The following is a 16,572-nucleotide window of genomic DNA, read 5'->3' on the forward strand; positions in this document are numbered from 1 at the left end:
TCCTGGGATCCCAGGACCACGGGTGACAGGTCTCTGGGGACACGGAGCAGGGCTGGCGCGGGTGGGCTGTGTGCTGCCGCGGGCACTGGCTGTCGGTTCTCCTGCCCGCGCCGTGTCTGCCGCATCGTGCCCGCTGTCCTGGCCTGTGCTGTGCAGTTCCCCACCCGCGCTGGGCCCCGGGGTTGATCTTCCTGTGGCCCACAGGGAAGTGTTCCTGGTGGGGCGCCTGCGAGACCTGAACTCCATCCTTGGGCAGAGGAGGTGCGGGTGAACTCAAGGTGGATATGGCCGTGGTTCGGCCCTGGAAATTATTTTTCCAGGCAAAGGATTTGTTCTGGGAGAAAGCAATTCCCCCGAGAAGCAGGGTCAAGGGGTTTTGGAAAAATGTGCCCTGTCAAGGCTGCCCCCAGCAGCAGAGCTCTGGAGGGCTCGGCTGGGACGTAGGTGTCTGCCAAGCCTTCGTCCAGCCAGGAGGATGATAGTGGCACCCGTGGGGAAGCTCTGTGCGTGCGGGGGGCTCGTGGCTGCCCCCCCGCCAGCAAAGGGTCTGTTCTTCAGAGACCCCGCGTGCTGGACGTCCCTCTGGACCCGCGCTGGCTGCGGGACCTCGGCACAGCACAGGGTTGTGCTGCTGGGGCGCTGGGAGATGAGACATGGCCGGAGGGGTTGGACATGGAGCTCTCTGGGTGGCTGGTTCCTGGGTCCCCTTGTGCTGACAGACACCAAGGAAGTGGCTCTGGTGCTTCTGCCTGGGCTGTTTCATCTCTACGCTTTTTTGTTTTGCCCTGAACTGAGCCAACTGAAATATTTTTGGCTTGCTGGGGTTTTTAAGTAACGGGTGTGTCAGCAAGTGCCTCTCTCATGATGAAAAGGCTTTCATGCGGCTGTCCTCAAGGATGGCCGGGGTCTGGCTTTGGAAGAATGCTCTGTAGTTGTATCTTCAGAGGCTGGGGAGGAGGAGGGGGAACGGGTGCGAAGCAATCCCTGGAATTCCACCCTTGAGGGATCCAGTGTACTTGGATTCGAGCTGTCACGAGCAGCTCGCTGGCCGGCGTGACCCGGCTGCGGAGCCAGGCTGTCCCCGTCCCTCCCTGTCACCTTGCAGGTGACCATGCCTGGGCTGGTGTCAGGCAGTGGCGAGGGGCTGTGCTGTGCCCAGGCAGCCCCTCTCCCCAAAACACTGGTGTGTGAGCCGCCACCGGATGGATTTGGGGCAGATTCTGCACAGCTGGAGGGTGCGAGGCTGAGCGGCTGTTTGGGGTTTGTGTGTCAGCTGCACGGGAGCACGGTGCCCAGGATGGCGCTGGCCGTGTCTGCGGGGAGCGCCGGGGACCGCGCTCGCTGGCACCGCTGCTCGGCAATTATGTCTTTAACCCTGGATCCCCGAAGACTCTGGTTGGAACAAGGGCGGAGGGTGGTGGCGTGTCCTGACGGCAGGAGGGGAGCCCCTCAGCAGCGGGACCTGCCCTGCTGCGCCTCCTGCCTGCGATGGAGCCGTGCCCGCGGTGTGGGGCAGGGTGGTCGTGCGTGCAGGATGGGCCCTGGGCACTCGGTCACTGCCCCACTGCTCAGCATGGCCAGATCCTGTGGAGAGACCCTCGGGGAGCAGCAGCTGGTGGGGGCGATGGGGCTGCAGGGCCAGGGGCTGCCCCAGCCAGACCCACCGCCCGGCCCTTCCCCTGGGACCCACCGCCCTTCCTCGACTGCCACCTGTCCCTGAGTCTGTCTGCTCCGACCTGGTGGCCCAGAGGGAAGGGGGAGCTGTGTGTCCCCCTCACCTTCTGCCTGGGCCAGAGGGACACTTGTGAGTGCGCGGTGACGAGGGGAGCTGCCCGGCAGGGACCCGCGCTGTTCCTTCCCCTGCTGTTGTGTTTACTCCCCACGGAAGGGACGGGAAGGAAACCGCCTCGCAGCTGCTCTGCCCTTATCTGGGGCCCTTAGCCCTGGAACTCTCATTGTTAGGCTGCACTCCCCGGGGATGTGCGGAGGTGGGACGGGGCGGCGCAGGAATCTGCTGGGGTTGCTGTCTGCGCTGCCGCCCTCCTGGGCACGCCGGCTGCTCCGTGTGCTGCTGGGGTGCTGGCGGGCGAGCCCGTTCACAAGAGCAGCGGCTCAGCTGGATCTCTCCCTGAATCCAGCATGTGTCTTCTGGCACCCCAGGAATCTGCTACCTCTGTGTAGGGACAGTCGAGGGCATGCCAAGGAGCCGTCACGGATGCTTGGGCACCGTCATGTCATGGAGATCCCTTCTCTGCAGGGGGATTTTGTGTCTGTGAAAGGGCTCAGTGAAATACCGCTCTGGGGACAAATCATAACAAGCCGGTGGGGCTCCTGGCTGACTTTGGGTGCTGAAGTTCTGCAGGGTGTCTGGGTGGTGGGACCGTGCCCTGGGCTGTGGTGAGGAGATGCTCCCCGGTTGATTCCCTGGGGAGTCCCAGGCTGCAGCAGGACCGCATGGCCCCCAGAGCTGCTCCGCGTGCGCTGGCCGGGACCTGCTGTGGGTCCCGGGGCAGAGGGTCGAGGACCCTGCTTGAAGTGGGTGGACGCCCACCAGAGACAGGCAACGTTTGACTCAAGGGTGAGAGCTGGGACGTGTCAGCGCTGTTCCGGGAGGCACAGCCTCTGCTGCAGAGGATCGCTAGCACATCCATGGGGCAGCCGAGACCTCAGAGCAGCGAGGGTCAGAGTCATCCCTGCATTTCCATACAGGGCTCCAGGAGTCAATCTGTTGAAAAACCACCGCAGGGCAAACCTGTTGCGAGGTGGGAGGAGTGGAAAGCTGCGTGCATGAGCCAGGAGTCATGTCCAGAGCCTCCGAAAGGAGCGTGGGCTCCCGAGCCGGGAGCGGTGGGCTGCGGGCTGGCGGGCGAGCGCCCCAGTGTCCCAGCTGCACAGGGAGCTGCTGCGCTCTGGAGCGGGGGCTATGCTGTGGCTTTGGCTGTTGCTGGGCATACACGGGCACGAGTAGAAGAATGGGATTTCTTATTGATGAAGGCAGATCACAGGGTGACAGCAACCAGATGTTCAAGTGTGCTGCAGGCAGCCTCCAAAGCACTTGGAAAAAATCCGCCCTGCTTCGCCGGGCTCATCGTGGTGGTGCCACAGCAGCTGATAAGCGCCAGCGCTGCCCGTGTCCCCGGGAAGTTGGGGGACAGCCACAGGGAGGAGTGGGGGAGGCATTTCAGGAGGGGTTTGGTCTGGGTACGCTTGAGATACTGTGGGAAACATAAAAAGCCAACCGAACAAAAAAACCCAACAACAACAAGCCCTGCTCTGGGCTCCTCTGAACCAGCATCTGAGCAGGCTGGGACAGGAGGGTCGGGGCTCTGTGCTGGAGTTTGGGGCTCCGCGGGGCTGTACCAGGGCGGCGGCACTGGGGGTGGGCAGAGCTGGAGCTGGAGACCGTGGGAAAGCGGTTTCTGTGCCGGCTGCGTGGCGCGAGCGAGTCCCCACACGCCTGCGTGACTGCTCGGGTTTGGGAACTCCTTGGGCTTGTCGGGGCCCGGCCAGGGGGTGGAGGGCTGAGCCCTTGCCACTCCCCTCGCTGCCGTTCCCCCGTTGGTGGGGAGCAGGCGGAGATGCTGGGGGGCTGCTGGGGGAACAGCGGTGTTTGCCCCCCGCCAACACACTGCTCCGTCCCGCAGAGAGAGAGGCTGGGAGAGTGGAGCCAGGTTCCCCAGTCTGTTGCCTGCCCTGCCGTCTGTTTTGAGATCCCTGGTGTGATTTGTTGTTTGACCTCCTCTCCTGCCGTCCCTGCAGCTCTCTCCCCTCCTGCTTCCTCACTGTGGTGGCTGGGCTATTTCTTCCATGACTCTCTGCATCTAGACCTGGCTGTCCTGTGCCTTTGCCAATCAAACACGAACTTCCTCCTCTAACAGGTCTGTATGGAAGAATATTGCCTTTCTCTGTTGAAATATGTTGATTGTGGTGTGCTCATTCGCTGTTCTCCTTGGGGAGGGGATGTTGGAAAGATCCAAGCCCGTACCCAGCCCTAGATCTGTGGGCTGAGGACCTGGGGGGCTGCGGCATTGAGAGCCCTGGTGAGTTTTGGCAGCAAAGGGGCTCGTGGGTTCCCCTTCAAGGGGATCCTGTCCCACTTCATTCCCTTTCCTGGGTCGGAAGGAGCTGTGGGGCCCGGGCTGTCTCCCCATGGGATGCGGGTCACTGCTCATTCTGCCAGAGCGTGTCCCCATTCTGCCCAGGGATGTGCCCCCCCCGCTGCTGGCTGCAAGCAGCTTTTCCTTGGAGGGGAAGTCTTCCTGCAGCCCAGAGGGCCCTTGTGGGAAAGGGAACCTCTTGAGCACATAGCAGCGCTCCTGAACCTGGCTCAGCTGTTTGGTGTGATGGGGGGACCTTCTTACCCCAAAGTGACGCTTCTCCAAGCTTAAATGCTGGAGCAAAGAGCATCTGACCCTCACCTGGGCTGTGCTGTGCTGAGACGCCCTTGTCAGCTCTCTGGTGGTGGGTGGGAACAGGTGTTAATACCATAAGAGAATTTTTTTTTCTTGTTTTGAGTATCTGTTTTAACAAAAATCAGTCTCTTCTGACTGCTCTTCTCTCCTCCTTTCCTCCCCCAAATCATGTGCGGTGAAGAGAGGGGCTCCTGCCCTTCTGGGTCACTTTTCTTCCCCTCACCTTGACACCAAGCCGCCTCCGCTCGTGCCTTCCCGCGCCCTCCGCCCCCGCCCTGCCTGTCCCGGGCACCCGTCACCCATGGACGACTCGGAAGTGGAGTCGACCGCCAGCATCCTTGCCTCTGTCAAGGAGCAGGAGGCTCAGTTCGAGAAGCTGACACGGGCGCTCGAGGAGGAGCGGCGCCATGTCTCGGCCCAGCTGGAACGAGTCCGGGTCTCCCCGCAGGACGCCAGCCCGAGCTTGGCCAACGGCACGCTCACCCGGCGGCACCAGGTAAAAAACCCCCTTGGCAGAGGGGGGTGTGGGGGCTCCCGGAGCCCCCGTCTGTCAGTCCTGCCTCAGGGCAGCCCTGGCTCCCTTCCCGGCCCCCCTCGGCTGTGCGAGGTGCGGGCGGTGAGGCCGGTCCCTGACACGGTGCTGTACGTGCCCTGTGCTGGGGGGTTCTGGGGTGTGCAAACCCCCCTCAGCTGCGGAGTCTGCCCGGAGGAGCGGCCGGCCTGGAGGGTCCCGCTCCCAGCTCCGCTTTGGTTTGGGCAGGCCGGAGGCTGCCTGGTCAGTACTCGGGCATCTCTGCTCCCCATCCCGCTCAGCTGCTTGGAAGGTGCTGAAATGCAGGGCTGGTGTGTTGCTGTGGGGAGCGTGTGTCTCCCTCTCGTCTGACGATGGGCCAGTGCTTGGGGTCTTGGTCTGTCCCCAAACCAGGGTTGTGAAAGATCTCTCTTCTCTGCAGGGCTGGAAGTGTGTTCTCATCTACCTTGGCTTGAGGTGTCTCCTGTTCTCCCTTTCCCGGGCTCTGCTCTGGGGAGGGGTGCTCGGGGTCTCTGGGCTGTGGAAGGTGGTGGTAGCAGAGACAGGGGCTCAGGGGTGGGCAGAGGGGGAGCACAGGAGTCGAACGGTGGCACAAACTCTGCAACCAGCCGCCAAGCACCCACGCTGTCCCCTTGCCATGCGGGGACCTGTGGGGTGTCACTTGTGGCTGCTGTGTCAGGGATGTGCGAGCTCTGCAGGGCCGTGCTGGGAAGCGGGGAAGGGTCTGGGCTGTTCCGTCGGGAGCATGTGGGCACCACGGGAGAGCCGGGATGTCCAGAGGGGCCGGCGGTGCGACCTCCAGCTCCTGCCCAGGCTGGAACGGGGGCTGGCTTGCTGCACGTCACGCAGAGCCGCAGGCAGCGCGCTCCGCTCTGGCAGCGACCCGTGGGGTCACCCGGGGTGTCTGTCAGAGGCAGGAGGTGGCCCGGCAGGGAAAGGGAGGTGGACACGCAGGGTCCTGGCGGGGGGAGCTCAGTCGAGTAACCGGCCTGCTGTGGTGCTGTGTGTTTCAGAACGGCCGTTTCTTGGGCGATGCTGACCTGGAAAGGCAGAAATACCCAGATCTGAAGCTCAACGGACCGCAGGTAAGGGGAGCTGAGCCCTCTGGCTGTGGGCAGCCTGCTTGCCAGGGGATGCAGGGCTCCAGTGTCCCTGCCTGAGCTGGGACAGGGGGACTTGGCATGAAGGGACCTGGGGTGTGGGGTTGTTGGTCACCTCTCCCATGCAGGAGGGTATTGGGGCTTCCTGAGAGATGAGATCGGTGCTGGTGGCGGGGGCTGACTGCCTGTCCCTTGCCCCCCAGGACCACAGCCACCTCTTGTACAGCACAATCCCCAGGATGCAGGACCCAGGCCAGATTGTGGAGGAGACGTACACCATGGAGGAAGACCCAGAAGGGGCCATGTCAGTTGTGTCTGTGGAGACATCAGACGATGGGACAACCCGGCGTACGGAGACCACGGTACAGGCCTGGGGAGAGCGTGGAGGGGACAGGGCTCTGGGCAGGGGCCCTGATGGCCGGGGTGTCTGTCAGCTTGCTGAGCTACGAGCTGAAACGGGTGCGAATCTGCCTGGAGCAAGTGCTGGGCCCGAGGGGGACTCTGGGGACGCAGGAGTGCAGTGGGTTTCCTGATGGGAGCATGTCCTGCATCCATCCCTCTAGGTGAAGAAGGTGGTGAAGACAGTGACCACCCGGACGGTGCAGCAGGTGCCGATGGGGCCTGATGGGTTACCTTTGGAAACCTCCCCCGTCACCAGCAACTACGTCCAGACGATGGACAGGAACTTCCGCAAAAACGGCAACGGGGGCCCCGGCGGGTACCTGGGCCAGCCGGGCACAGCCACCCTCCCTCGCAACTACCACTACCCCGACGGCTACGGCCGCCCCTACGAGGACGGCTACCCGGGCAGCGATCACAGCTACGGCAGCCTGTCCCGTGTCACCCGCATTGATGAGCGCTACCGACCCTCCATGGACACCTACCGGGCCCCCAGCCGGCAGGACACCTACGGCCCCCAGCCTCAAGTGCGCGTCGGGGGCAGCAGCATGGACCTCAACCACTTCCACCCCGAGCCCTACGGCCTGGAGGACGACCAGCGCAGCATGGGCTTTGAAGATGTGGACTACGGGCTCATGTCTGACTACGGCACGGCCAGGCGGGCAGGGACCCCGTCTGATCCTCGGCGGCGGCTCAGGTACGGGGCGGGAGGCACTGGAGCAGGGGTGCTGTGGGGTCCCTCTGACTTCACCCACTTTGGAGGAAGGAGGATTGTGGAGACAGCACCATGAGCTGAATCACACGTGGTTCATGCGGGAGAAAAACTTGCATCCGGTTCTAATTGTCTGCTTAATTGGTGGTTAAAACTCAGTGCTAATTGAGCCAGTTGTCCTGCAGCGAGGAGTTCCGCTGGGCGGCTGGATGTAGCTCCAGGCCTTGCCCTCTCCGTGCCACCCATTCCACTGGCGGGACAGTGGGATCGTCTGCTCCCCGGCCTGGCGTGGCCCGCGGAGCCGTGCGGGTGTGCGAGACAGCCCGGCACCGGAGGCAGCAGCTCCGGCATCGCGCTCCCGCTGAGCTGATTGCGGCCGGGGAGCCGTGCTGAGCCCCGCCATGCCCAGGGGGCGTTCTGCAGCACCATCGTTCAGGGTAGGGCAGGAGAAGCTGCCCAACCTGTTTGGCAGTAGTGGCTTCTCCCCCCTGGCTCGTCTGTTTGTCCGTGGGCGATCAGCAGCTCCCCCAGCCTGAGCACCAGCCCCCGGGGCAGCCAGAGCAGGGCTTGGTGGTCCCTTAACCGCCCTGCTGAGGTGCGGCTGGGTGTCCTGGGGTGTCACAAGCCTGAGGCTGTGACTCTGCAGGTTGGTGCCTTGTGCCCGCCGTGTCTCTTGCGGAAACGCTGCTGCTGCCAGCTCGAGCCTCTTGTTGTGCTCTGCTTGCTGCCCAGGCAGCGAGCGGAGTCTGGGGGGTGCTGAGGTAGGAGTGAGGGTCTGAGCCTGGGTCCCAGGGCTGGGGAGGGGGCTGTGTCAGCAGGTGAGGGTGGATGCACATCTCCCCGGGGTAAGAAGCAGACAGGTGAGGCTGAGGACAGGCTGCTTAAGCTCCCAGGGCATAAAACAGAGGTAGGAGAGGGAGACCCGAGGGAAAGGGGGCTCCTGCCAGCCCTGCCCAAGATGCGCCCAGCTCCAGGCACGCACTGGAAATCCATGGTGTCTCCTGGTGTGGAAGGGACTGAGGGAGGAGCTTTGTCCTTTCGGCGGGTGCCAGCACAAGTGTGACGGTTGCTGCGCTGAACCAGTTCGGGCGGTTGTTCACCCGGATTGATTTCCTGGCCCACCCTGCCGTGTGAGGCTGGAGGAGGGCAGGCGGGGCTCCAGCAGCCGCCGTGTCAGTTCTGAGCGCTTGGCCAGCACCGCTGTCCCCTTGGTGGGCAGCAGGGTGACACAGTCGTGTCTGACTCGGGGCTGCAGAGGGAGCGAGTGCCAGCCCAGACGAGGCTCTGGCTTGCGAACCTTCCTGGGTCTGCGTCCTGCCCGGCACACGGGGACAGGAGCCCTCCCTGGGTGGCCCAGTCTGAACTGCTCGGCCTTTGGGACCACGAGTCCTCTCTGCTGGGCTGGGTGGTGCCTGTATCCTTCAGCCTCTCCAGATCCTGGAGGAAGGAGCTGCAGGAGCCGGGCGTGGAACCAGGAGCTGCAGCTGGGTGGGAGACCAGGGGACTTGGGCCACAACAGGGGGAGAAGGCCCCGCTTCCCAGCGCAGCCGAGGAGCAGTCCTGGTGGAGACGCCGCCTTGTCCCGCAGGGATGGTGCGGGTGGGTTGGTGCGGGGTATGGAGCGTGGGTCGGTGCAGCCGTGAGCAGGCTCTCTGTCCCCAGGCAGACTGATAAAAATCGCAGCAATCTGTGGAATCCAGGCACTGTTGAGCTTGGCTTGTCCCCTGCCTTCTCAGTTACCATCCATGCTCAGCTGCCCGGCTTGCAGGAAAGGGAACAGGCAAGATCAATGTCCCCCTTGCCTCAGAGATGTTTGTCTTGAGCAGGGCCTGGCTGTTGATGGTTTCCTTCGGGGAGGCCACTCGCCAGCACGGGGAGATGCGGGAGCGCGCTGGGCCAGACATGCAGCGTGTGCCGGCTGCCCCGGAGCACACAGTCCCCGCTCGCGGCTCCTCCTGGAGCTGCGTCTGCAGGGGAAGGGCAGAGGGGGCTCAGTGGCAGCACAGGATGTGCTCCCCAGCCCTGCCAGCCCATCTCACCTGGAGGGGTGGGGGGGATCCAGCACCGAGTGGCCCCCACAGCTGGGCAGGGCCTCCCTTTCGGGGTGCGCGAGTTGTGACACGGAGCAGGGTCACTGCTGCTGGCTGTGTGGCACCAGGTGCCTTGTCTGCCGCACTGGTGTCAGCCACATCGTGCTCCTGCTGTGTCCTGCTGCGGGGTGGTGCTGGTGCTTGGTGCGGTGCTCTGAGTGCTGTGGGGAGCAACTGCGCAGCAGCCGGGCTCCTCAGCACCTCTCAGGAGCCAGACTGTGCCGCGAGCAGCGAGTTTCCCCATCGGGACTTGCTGTGCAGCAGTGCCCAGGGATGTGGCTGTGAACGTGACTGCCAGCTGGAGCCGGTGGGTTTGGTGAGTCCCATGCCAGAGGCTGCAGGTAGAGCAGCGGCGTGAGGAGCAGCACTTGCTATTTTCCTTGCACCTTCCCCTGCCTGCCCCTGATCTGGGAGCTCTGAAGGTGGGTGAGCACCCCAGAGCAGACATGAGCCAGGGGATGCTCCCTCATCTTGGCCTGGTTGTGTGTCCCCATACCTGGGCACAGCGGGGGTGACAGCAGCGCTCAGGCCCCTCCGTTTAAGTGCCAAGTCCCCTCCCATCCTCTTCCGTGAAATCGCCGGATTCCTCTGCATGGGTGGGGAGGGGATTATATTGCCTGTGACTACAAAAATAGGATGAGAATCCAGGATTTTGTGTAGTGTATGTTCTGGGGGTGCTAAATATCACCTTGGTGCATGAAGGACTAGTCGCACTGCTGCAGCTTACACGTGCTGCCCGGGGCTCGTTCCCAGTGCCACCAGGTGTGTGGGTGGCCTGGTCCTGCCTGGCGCTGTGGGACGCCTGCTCTTCCCGTGCCTGAGCCCGGGGGGCTGGCCCTGCAGCCGCTGCCTCTCGGTCCGCCTCAGCCTGTCCCCTGGGCAGCCGTGCAGCGTCACAGGGCATCTGCAGGCAAAGGGGTTCAGCCCTGTCCTGGGTAAAACCTTTATTCTGGCCACGATGCTCTGAAATAACAGCAGTTGCTTGGTCTGGCAGCAGCTCATGTGTCCTGTGCTGCTGTGCGGTGATGGGATGTGGCGTTGGTACAGCCGGACGGTGCAGCAGAGGCCTGGAACTGGGCTCTGAGCACCCGGTGCTGCCGTGCCCGGTACCGCTGTGCCGCCCGTGTGGGGGCTGCTTTGCTCCCCAGACACCCGTGCTGGTGTGGACTTGCCCTCTAGCGGCTGCAGGCCCGGGCGGTGCTTTGTGCCTCGGGCTGGCTCCTGCTGCGCAGAGGTGACACAGACCAGGATCAGCCTCTGACCCACGGGAACCCCGGTGGGTGGGAGGGGGCTGGAGCAGCTGCGGAGTTGCCTTCTTCTGGGGACCAGCCCCGCTTCTGCGCAGGCTGGGGGCACGCCGGGGCGGCCTCTGCCGCCAGCCCTGCGCGGGGCAGGATGGGCGCCGGTGTCGCGCTGCTGCCCGGCCCGGCGCGTGCGCTGCGGTGGGACCGGACGCTGTGTCTGCTTCAGCCGTCTCGTGGTGGGCTGGAGGGGAGCAGCATCCCCGGGCCCAGGGCTCGTGCCGACACCGCCGTCTCTCTCCTAGGAGTTACGAGGACATGCTGGTAGACGAAGTGGCCCCTGACCGGTACTACTGGGCGCCCCTGGCTCAGCACGAGCGGGGCAGCCTGGCCAGTCTGGACAGCCTGCGGAAGGGCGGCCCGGCCCCCGGCAACTGGCGGCAGCCGGAGCTGCCCGAGGTGATCGCCATGCTGAGCTTCCGCCTGGACACCGTCAAGTCCAACGCGGCCGCCTACCTGCAGCACCTCTGCTACCGGAACGACAAGGTGAAGACGGAGGTGCGCAAGCTGAAAGGCATTCCCGTGCTGGTGGGGCTGCTCGACCACCCCAAGAAAGAGGTGCACTATGGTGCCTGTGGAGCCCTCAAGAACATCTCCTACGGCAAGGACCAAGACAATAAGATTGCCATCAAGAACTGCGATGGGGTACCTGCTCTGGTGCGCCTGCTGCGGAAGGCCCATGACATGGACCTCACAGAGGTCATCACAGGTAACGGCTCCAGGGAGGAGAGGGGCTCATCTGTTGGGTGAGGGGGCACCGTGCAGGTTTTTAAGCCCACGTGCTCTGATTGATCACCTCCCACTTGTGGCACTGCAGGAACCCTGTGGAACCTGTCCTCGCATGACTCCATCAAGATGGCCATTGTGGATCACGCGCTGCACGCCCTGACCGATGAGGTGGTCATTCCCCGCTCGGGCTGGGAGCGAGAGCCCAACGAGGACTCCAAACCGCGCCATATTGAGTGGGAGTCGGTGCTCACCAACACCGCTGGTTGCCTTCGGTACGGGGGGGCTGCTGGCAGAGCCGGGGTGGGCTGAGGCTGCTCTATCACTCTTCTGGCCTCTCTTGGGGCTGCTGGGGCTGCAGAGGAGCTGCCCTCCCATTTCAGCAGCTGGCGGTGCAGTCGTTGGTCTCTGGAGGTGCTTCTCTCGGTGGCGGGGAGCTGCAGGAGTCTGTCTGTGGTGTGAGTTCCTCGCCTGCACTCAGCTGTCTCTCCCATGACGGTTCTCTCTGCCCTGCCAGGAATGTGAGCTCGGAGCGGAGCGAGGCCCGTCGGAAGCTGCGGGAATGTGACGGGCTGGTGGACGCCCTGATCTACATCGTCCAGTCTGAGGTCGGCCAGAAGGACTCGGACAGCAAGGTACCGCGGTGGGGCTGTTCCGGGGCACACACAGAGCTCTGCCCTTGTCACCAGCTCCAGCAGCGCTCTGCTCTTCATCCCAAGACGGATGCCCTCACTTGGAGACATGGGCACGTGCTTTGCCGAGTCAAACTGTCCGCTTTCTCCCCAGCTGGTGGAGAACTGCGTGTGCCTGCTGAGAAACTTGTCCTACCAAGTCCACCGTGAGATCCCCCATGCCGAGCGCTACCAGGAGACCCCGCTGGCCCCCGCCAACACTGCCGGGCCCCCCGCAGCCAGCTGCTTTGGCACCAAGAAGGGCAAAGGTGTGTTGGGTGGCGGCAGCACGGAGGGAGGTGGCATAGAGACGGATCTACTGTGGTGAAGCTGGAGGGTGGTGCGGGGTTTCTGTGCTCCTGTTCTGGCATCTCTCGTGTGAAGGCTAAGCTGCAGCTTTCTCCAGAGGCACAGTGCTCCGTGTCTCCCCAGCTTTGGGAGCTACTGCTTGGCTTACCCAAGTGTTTGACAGGCTAATGGTGGGTGCCTGTGGTGGTGGGACGGTGATGGAGAGATGTCCACTAACTGCACACCTTCCCTTTTCTCCTGTGTTGTCACCTCCCCTTCCCTTTGCTTTCTTGCGAAACGATCTGCCCCACGATGCTGTCGGCACTTCTCTCCTCCTGCCTCCCCTCTCTCCTGTCCTTCTCTCCGCTTCGCCAATAGATGAGTGGTTCTCCAGAGGTGAGTGTGCTCTTGGTTTTAATTTTTCTGTAGTTGGATTGGGTGCTTTCTCTAGCTCTCTGTGTGCCCCCTACCAGCTGGGCACGTGCTGCCTGCAGCGTGGCTAATGTCCTTGATGTCCCTCCTGGGACATGCTGCTGGCTTAGCTTCAGCTCACCTATGGGCTTGTTCTTGCAGCAAGTGGTAAAGAGCTGTTGGGCTGATATGGGTGGGGAGAGGAGGTGTCTTACACCTCTCTGCTTGTCGTTTGAAGGTAAAAAGCCGCCAGAAGACCCTGGTGCTGATACAGTGGATTTTCCCAAAAGAACAACTCCAGCCAAAGGTATGATGCTCCGTGTGTGTGTGCAGGGCTGCTTCTCCACAGCAGTCCAGGAGATAAGACAGTAGAGTTGATTTGAATTGAGAGCAGCCCTGAGGAGAAGGACTTGGGGTGTTGGCGGCTGAGAAGCTCAACACGACCCACAACGTGCACCCGCAGCCCAGAGACCACCCGTGGCCTGGGCTGTGTCACCCGCAGCGTGGGCAGCAGGTTTGGGGGGATCCTGCCCCTCTGCTCCGCTCTGGTGAGACCCCCCTGCAGTGCTGGTCCCGCTCGGGGTCCTCAGCACAGGACACACATGGAGCTGCTGGAGAGGGGCCAGAGGAGCCCCAGAAATGACCCGAGGCTGGGAGGACAGGCTGAGAGAGCTGGGGGGTTCAGCTGGAGAAGAGGAGCTCCGGGGAGGCCTTGGAGCAGCCTCCAGTACCCAAAGGAGGCTCATAGGGAAGATGGGGACAGACTTTTTAGAAGGGTGTGTAGTGACAGGATGAGGGATGATGGCTTTAAACTGGAAGAGGGGAGATTTAGATGAGAGAGAAGGAAGAAATTCTTCCCCATGGGGGTGGTGAGACCCTGGCACAGGCTGCCCAGAGCAGCTGTGGATGCCCCATCCCCGGGTAGAAGTTTCCAGCCTTGTCTGCCCATCCTGCTCCTCTGGATGAGCTGGGTGCTGGCGGAGGCTGTCAGTAAGTCCTTCCTGCCCGTGTTCTCTGGCAGGCTATGAGCTCCTGTTCCAGCCAGAAGTGGTGCGGATATACATCTCCCTTCTGAAGGAGAGCAAGACCCCAGCCATCCTGGAGGCTTCGGCAGGAGCCATCCAGAACCTGTGCGCTGGCAGCTGGACGGTGAGTGTCCAGGCAGGGGCGCGGGGAGCGTCCCCCGTGGGGTGCGGCCAAGGCGCTGCCGAGTCGGGCTGTTGACTTTGTGCACGGTTGCTGCCCAAGGAGATGCTGTTCAGCAGTGCAGCTCAGCTCAGGTGTGGGCTCTCCCGTGCTCTGAAGGGCTCCATGCTGCTTGCAGTTCCTTCCCTCAGTAGGCTGGGGCAAGGATGAAGGCTTGGGGCCGCTCTGCAGCTCCTTGACCTGCATTTTCTTGGTGTACCTGGGAAATCTTGCTGACCTGGCCTGCTGGGGGGCATTGGGACAGGGACAGGACCTTTGCAGTCTGTCCTGCCATGGATGCAGCCAGGGCCCTCAGTTCCCGAGATGAGGGTGGGTGACAAGGCTGCCACGGTGTCCCCGGGGGACTGTGCCTGCCCAGGCTACACCGTGGTCCCTGTCTCTCCCCCCAGTACGGCCGGTACATCCGCTCGGCGCTGCGCCAGGAGAAGGGACTCTCTGCCATCGCCGACCTCCTCACCCACGACAGCGAGCGTGTGGTGAAAGCGGCATCCGGAGCTCTGCGGAACCTGGCTGTCGACTTGCGTAACAAAGAGCTGATAGGTGAGGACATCGTGCTCTGTGTCCATCTGAGTTGGGCAGGAACGTCCTCCTGACCTGGGCACTGAGGAGTGTGGATGTGGGCGCAGCACCAGCCCAGTGTGTGTCTGCTGTTCCTCTCCCAGAGCAGCATGTGCTGAGCTCCCCTGAGAGGGACATCCAAGTTGGTCACCTGTCCCCGAGCTTTCTGCAGTGATTTTTCATTTTGATTGTTTGGTTTAGCTTGGATTTAGTTCTTTGGTTGGTTTTATGGCGGGGGGGGGTGTTTGGTGTTTTGTTGGTGGTTTTTTTTCCCCTACTTTCAGTCCTCTTCCTTACTCACGCCCAACTCTTTCCCCTTCCCAGGTAAACACGCGATCCCCAACCTAGTGAAGAACTTGCCTGGAGGCCAGCAGACCCCAGCCAAAAACCTCTCTGAAGACACAGTTGTGTCAATCCTCAACACCATTAATGAAGTAATTGTAGACAACCTCGAGGCTGCCAAGAAGCTGCGGGAAACGCAGGGGATTGAGAAGTTGGTGCTGATCAACAAATCTGGGTAGGTTCTGCACTGAGGATAACGCAAGGGGCAGAGAAGGGCTTCTCCAGGACCTACCTTGAGGCCACGGGTATTTCCAAACATATCTTCCTTCACCTCTTTCTAGGAACCGCTCCGAGAGAGAAGTCCGAGCAGCCGCCCTCGTCTTGCAGACAGTCTGGGGTTATAAAGAGCTGCGGAAACCCCTGGAGAAGGAAGGCTGGAAGAAGTCTGATTTCCAGGTATAGGGGAGTGGGATGCCCTGTGATGGCTGGGGCAGCAGGTGGGGTCCTGCAGCAGGGAGAAGGGTGTTCCTGGAGCTCAGCAGTACTGGATTTCAGCTCTGATCTCGCTAGTGTCCTTTGCCATTTCCCAGTGGATGACTGGCAGGGGGTCTCTGTTAAGGAAGAATCACTCTGCAAAGCTTTGAGCCCTGTGTCCCACACAAGCATGCAGATCTGCAGGCAGAAGGGTTTGTGGCACTAAAGGCCACCGTGGCTGTGCTGAAGAACAAGGTTCTCCAGGGCTCAGTTTTGTTCCCAAAAGCTGGGCCTGTCCTGGCTGCAGGAGTGGGATGTGCTGGTGGGGAGTGTCTGTGCCAGGGTGTGAGTGGTCACTGTCTGCTCCAGGTGAACCTGAGCAATGCCTCTCGGACCCAGGGAGGCAACTCGTTTGATGACAGCACCTTGCCTCTCATCGACAGGAACCAAAAAACAGGTACATGCCTTCCCTTAGCACCTGTTCCCACTGTCCTCCTTCCACCGTGTGGGTACCCAGAACAGCTGACCTTTGTCCATTTGTCCCCTCCCTGCTCTTCAGCCCTTCTTTGGCAGCCATAGCTGCTTACACAAGGCATCAGTTTGGGCTCTAGATGCCGCCTCAGAGCTAGAAATGATGCACGCGGGTCCTGTTGTGTCCTTGGGTCAGCTGGGTCTGGGCTCTTCTGGCTGGGTGGGCAGCAGCTCCTGCACTGCGTGCGGCTGCCGGGGCCGTGTCTGACCTGCTGCTCTCCCACGCTTGCAGACAAGAAATCCTCCCGGGAGGAGATCCAGATGAGCAGCATGGGACCAGGTAGGAGAGGGACCGGGGCCTCTCACCTGGGAGGGGGCAGAGCTCACACCTGCGGGGATGGCGCAGCTGACATGACTGTCCCCTCTCCTCCTCAGACAACTATTCCACGCTCAACGAGAGGGACCACAGCAGGACACTGGACCGGTCTGGGGACCTCGGAGACATGGAGCCGGTGAAGGCAGCGCCACTGGTGGTGAGCAGCTCTGGCTGACGAGGGAGGGCTGAGCGGGACTGGGGCGCAGGAGATGACACGTCACCGTCCCGGCTGGCAGGAGGGGAGAACTGGGCTCCCACAACTAACACCCCCACCCCGCTCCATCCCCACTAACCCCGTGTGTCTGCAGCAGGAGGAGGGGCAGGAACCGCAGCCTGAGGTAGAGGAGGCACAGGAGGATGCCGCCGTGTTTTCCCCCGTGTCGGTATGTCCCACAGCGTCCTGCCCAATCTGAACAGCGGTGACAGATCTTGCTGTGCTGTTAGGGGTGCTTTGGCCAGCCAAATCCCGCTCTGATCGCTGCTGCCTGACCCGCCGGGGCCGTGATCACCCTCCGCTGCTCGCTCTGCTCTGGGCGTGCTAACGTCTCTCCCTCTCTCTCCAC

The 16,572-nt window shown here is 62.4% G+C and overlaps 1 protein-coding gene across 6 annotated transcripts in view; it reads left to right on the forward strand.

Moving 5' to 3' along the window:
- The window catches only part of CTNND1 (catenin delta 1), a 28,399-nt gene that overhangs the window by 10,256 nt on the left and 1,571 nt on the right, over positions 1-16,572 (forward strand). For 2 of the 6 annotated variants that reach the window (XM_065637016.1, XM_065637017.1), the window contains exons 2-20: positions 3,760-3,878; positions 4,594-4,908; positions 5,958-6,029; positions 6,248-6,406; positions 6,608-7,140; positions 10,792-11,255; positions 11,364-11,547; positions 11,790-11,907; positions 12,059-12,212; positions 12,610-12,627; positions 12,881-12,949; positions 13,664-13,791; positions 14,238-14,388; positions 14,731-14,923; positions 15,030-15,144; positions 15,532-15,619; positions 15,926-15,973; positions 16,069-16,166; positions 16,318-16,562. In XM_065637016.1, coding sequence (XP_065493088.1) covers positions 4,714-4,908; positions 5,958-6,029; positions 6,248-6,406; positions 6,608-7,140; positions 10,792-11,255; positions 11,364-11,547; positions 11,790-11,907; positions 12,059-12,212; positions 12,610-12,627; positions 12,881-12,949; positions 13,664-13,791; positions 14,238-14,388; positions 14,731-14,923; positions 15,030-15,144; positions 15,532-15,619; positions 15,926-15,973; positions 16,069-16,166; positions 16,318-16,422 — 2,892 coding nt within the window. In that variant the 5' untranslated portion in view covers positions 3,760-3,878; positions 4,594-4,713 and the 3' untranslated portion in view covers positions 16,423-16,562. Of the gene's footprint in view, positions 1-3,759; positions 3,879-4,593; positions 4,909-5,957; positions 6,030-6,247; positions 6,407-6,607; positions 7,141-10,791; positions 11,256-11,363; positions 11,548-11,789; positions 11,908-12,058; positions 12,213-12,609; positions 12,628-12,880; positions 12,950-13,663; positions 13,792-14,237; positions 14,389-14,730; positions 14,924-15,029; positions 15,145-15,531; positions 15,620-15,925; positions 15,974-16,068; positions 16,167-16,317; positions 16,563-16,572 lie in introns of those variants that run through there. The other 4 variants (XM_065637019.1, XM_065637020.1, XM_065637018.1 and 1 more) reach the window with 3 other exon arrangements.

Source organism: Caloenas nicobarica, chromosome 5 (assembly GCF_036013445.1).
Source record: "Caloenas nicobarica isolate bCalNic1 chromosome 5, bCalNic1.hap1, whole genome shotgun sequence".
Taxonomy (NCBI): domain Eukaryota; kingdom Metazoa; phylum Chordata; class Aves; order Columbiformes; family Columbidae; genus Caloenas; species Caloenas nicobarica.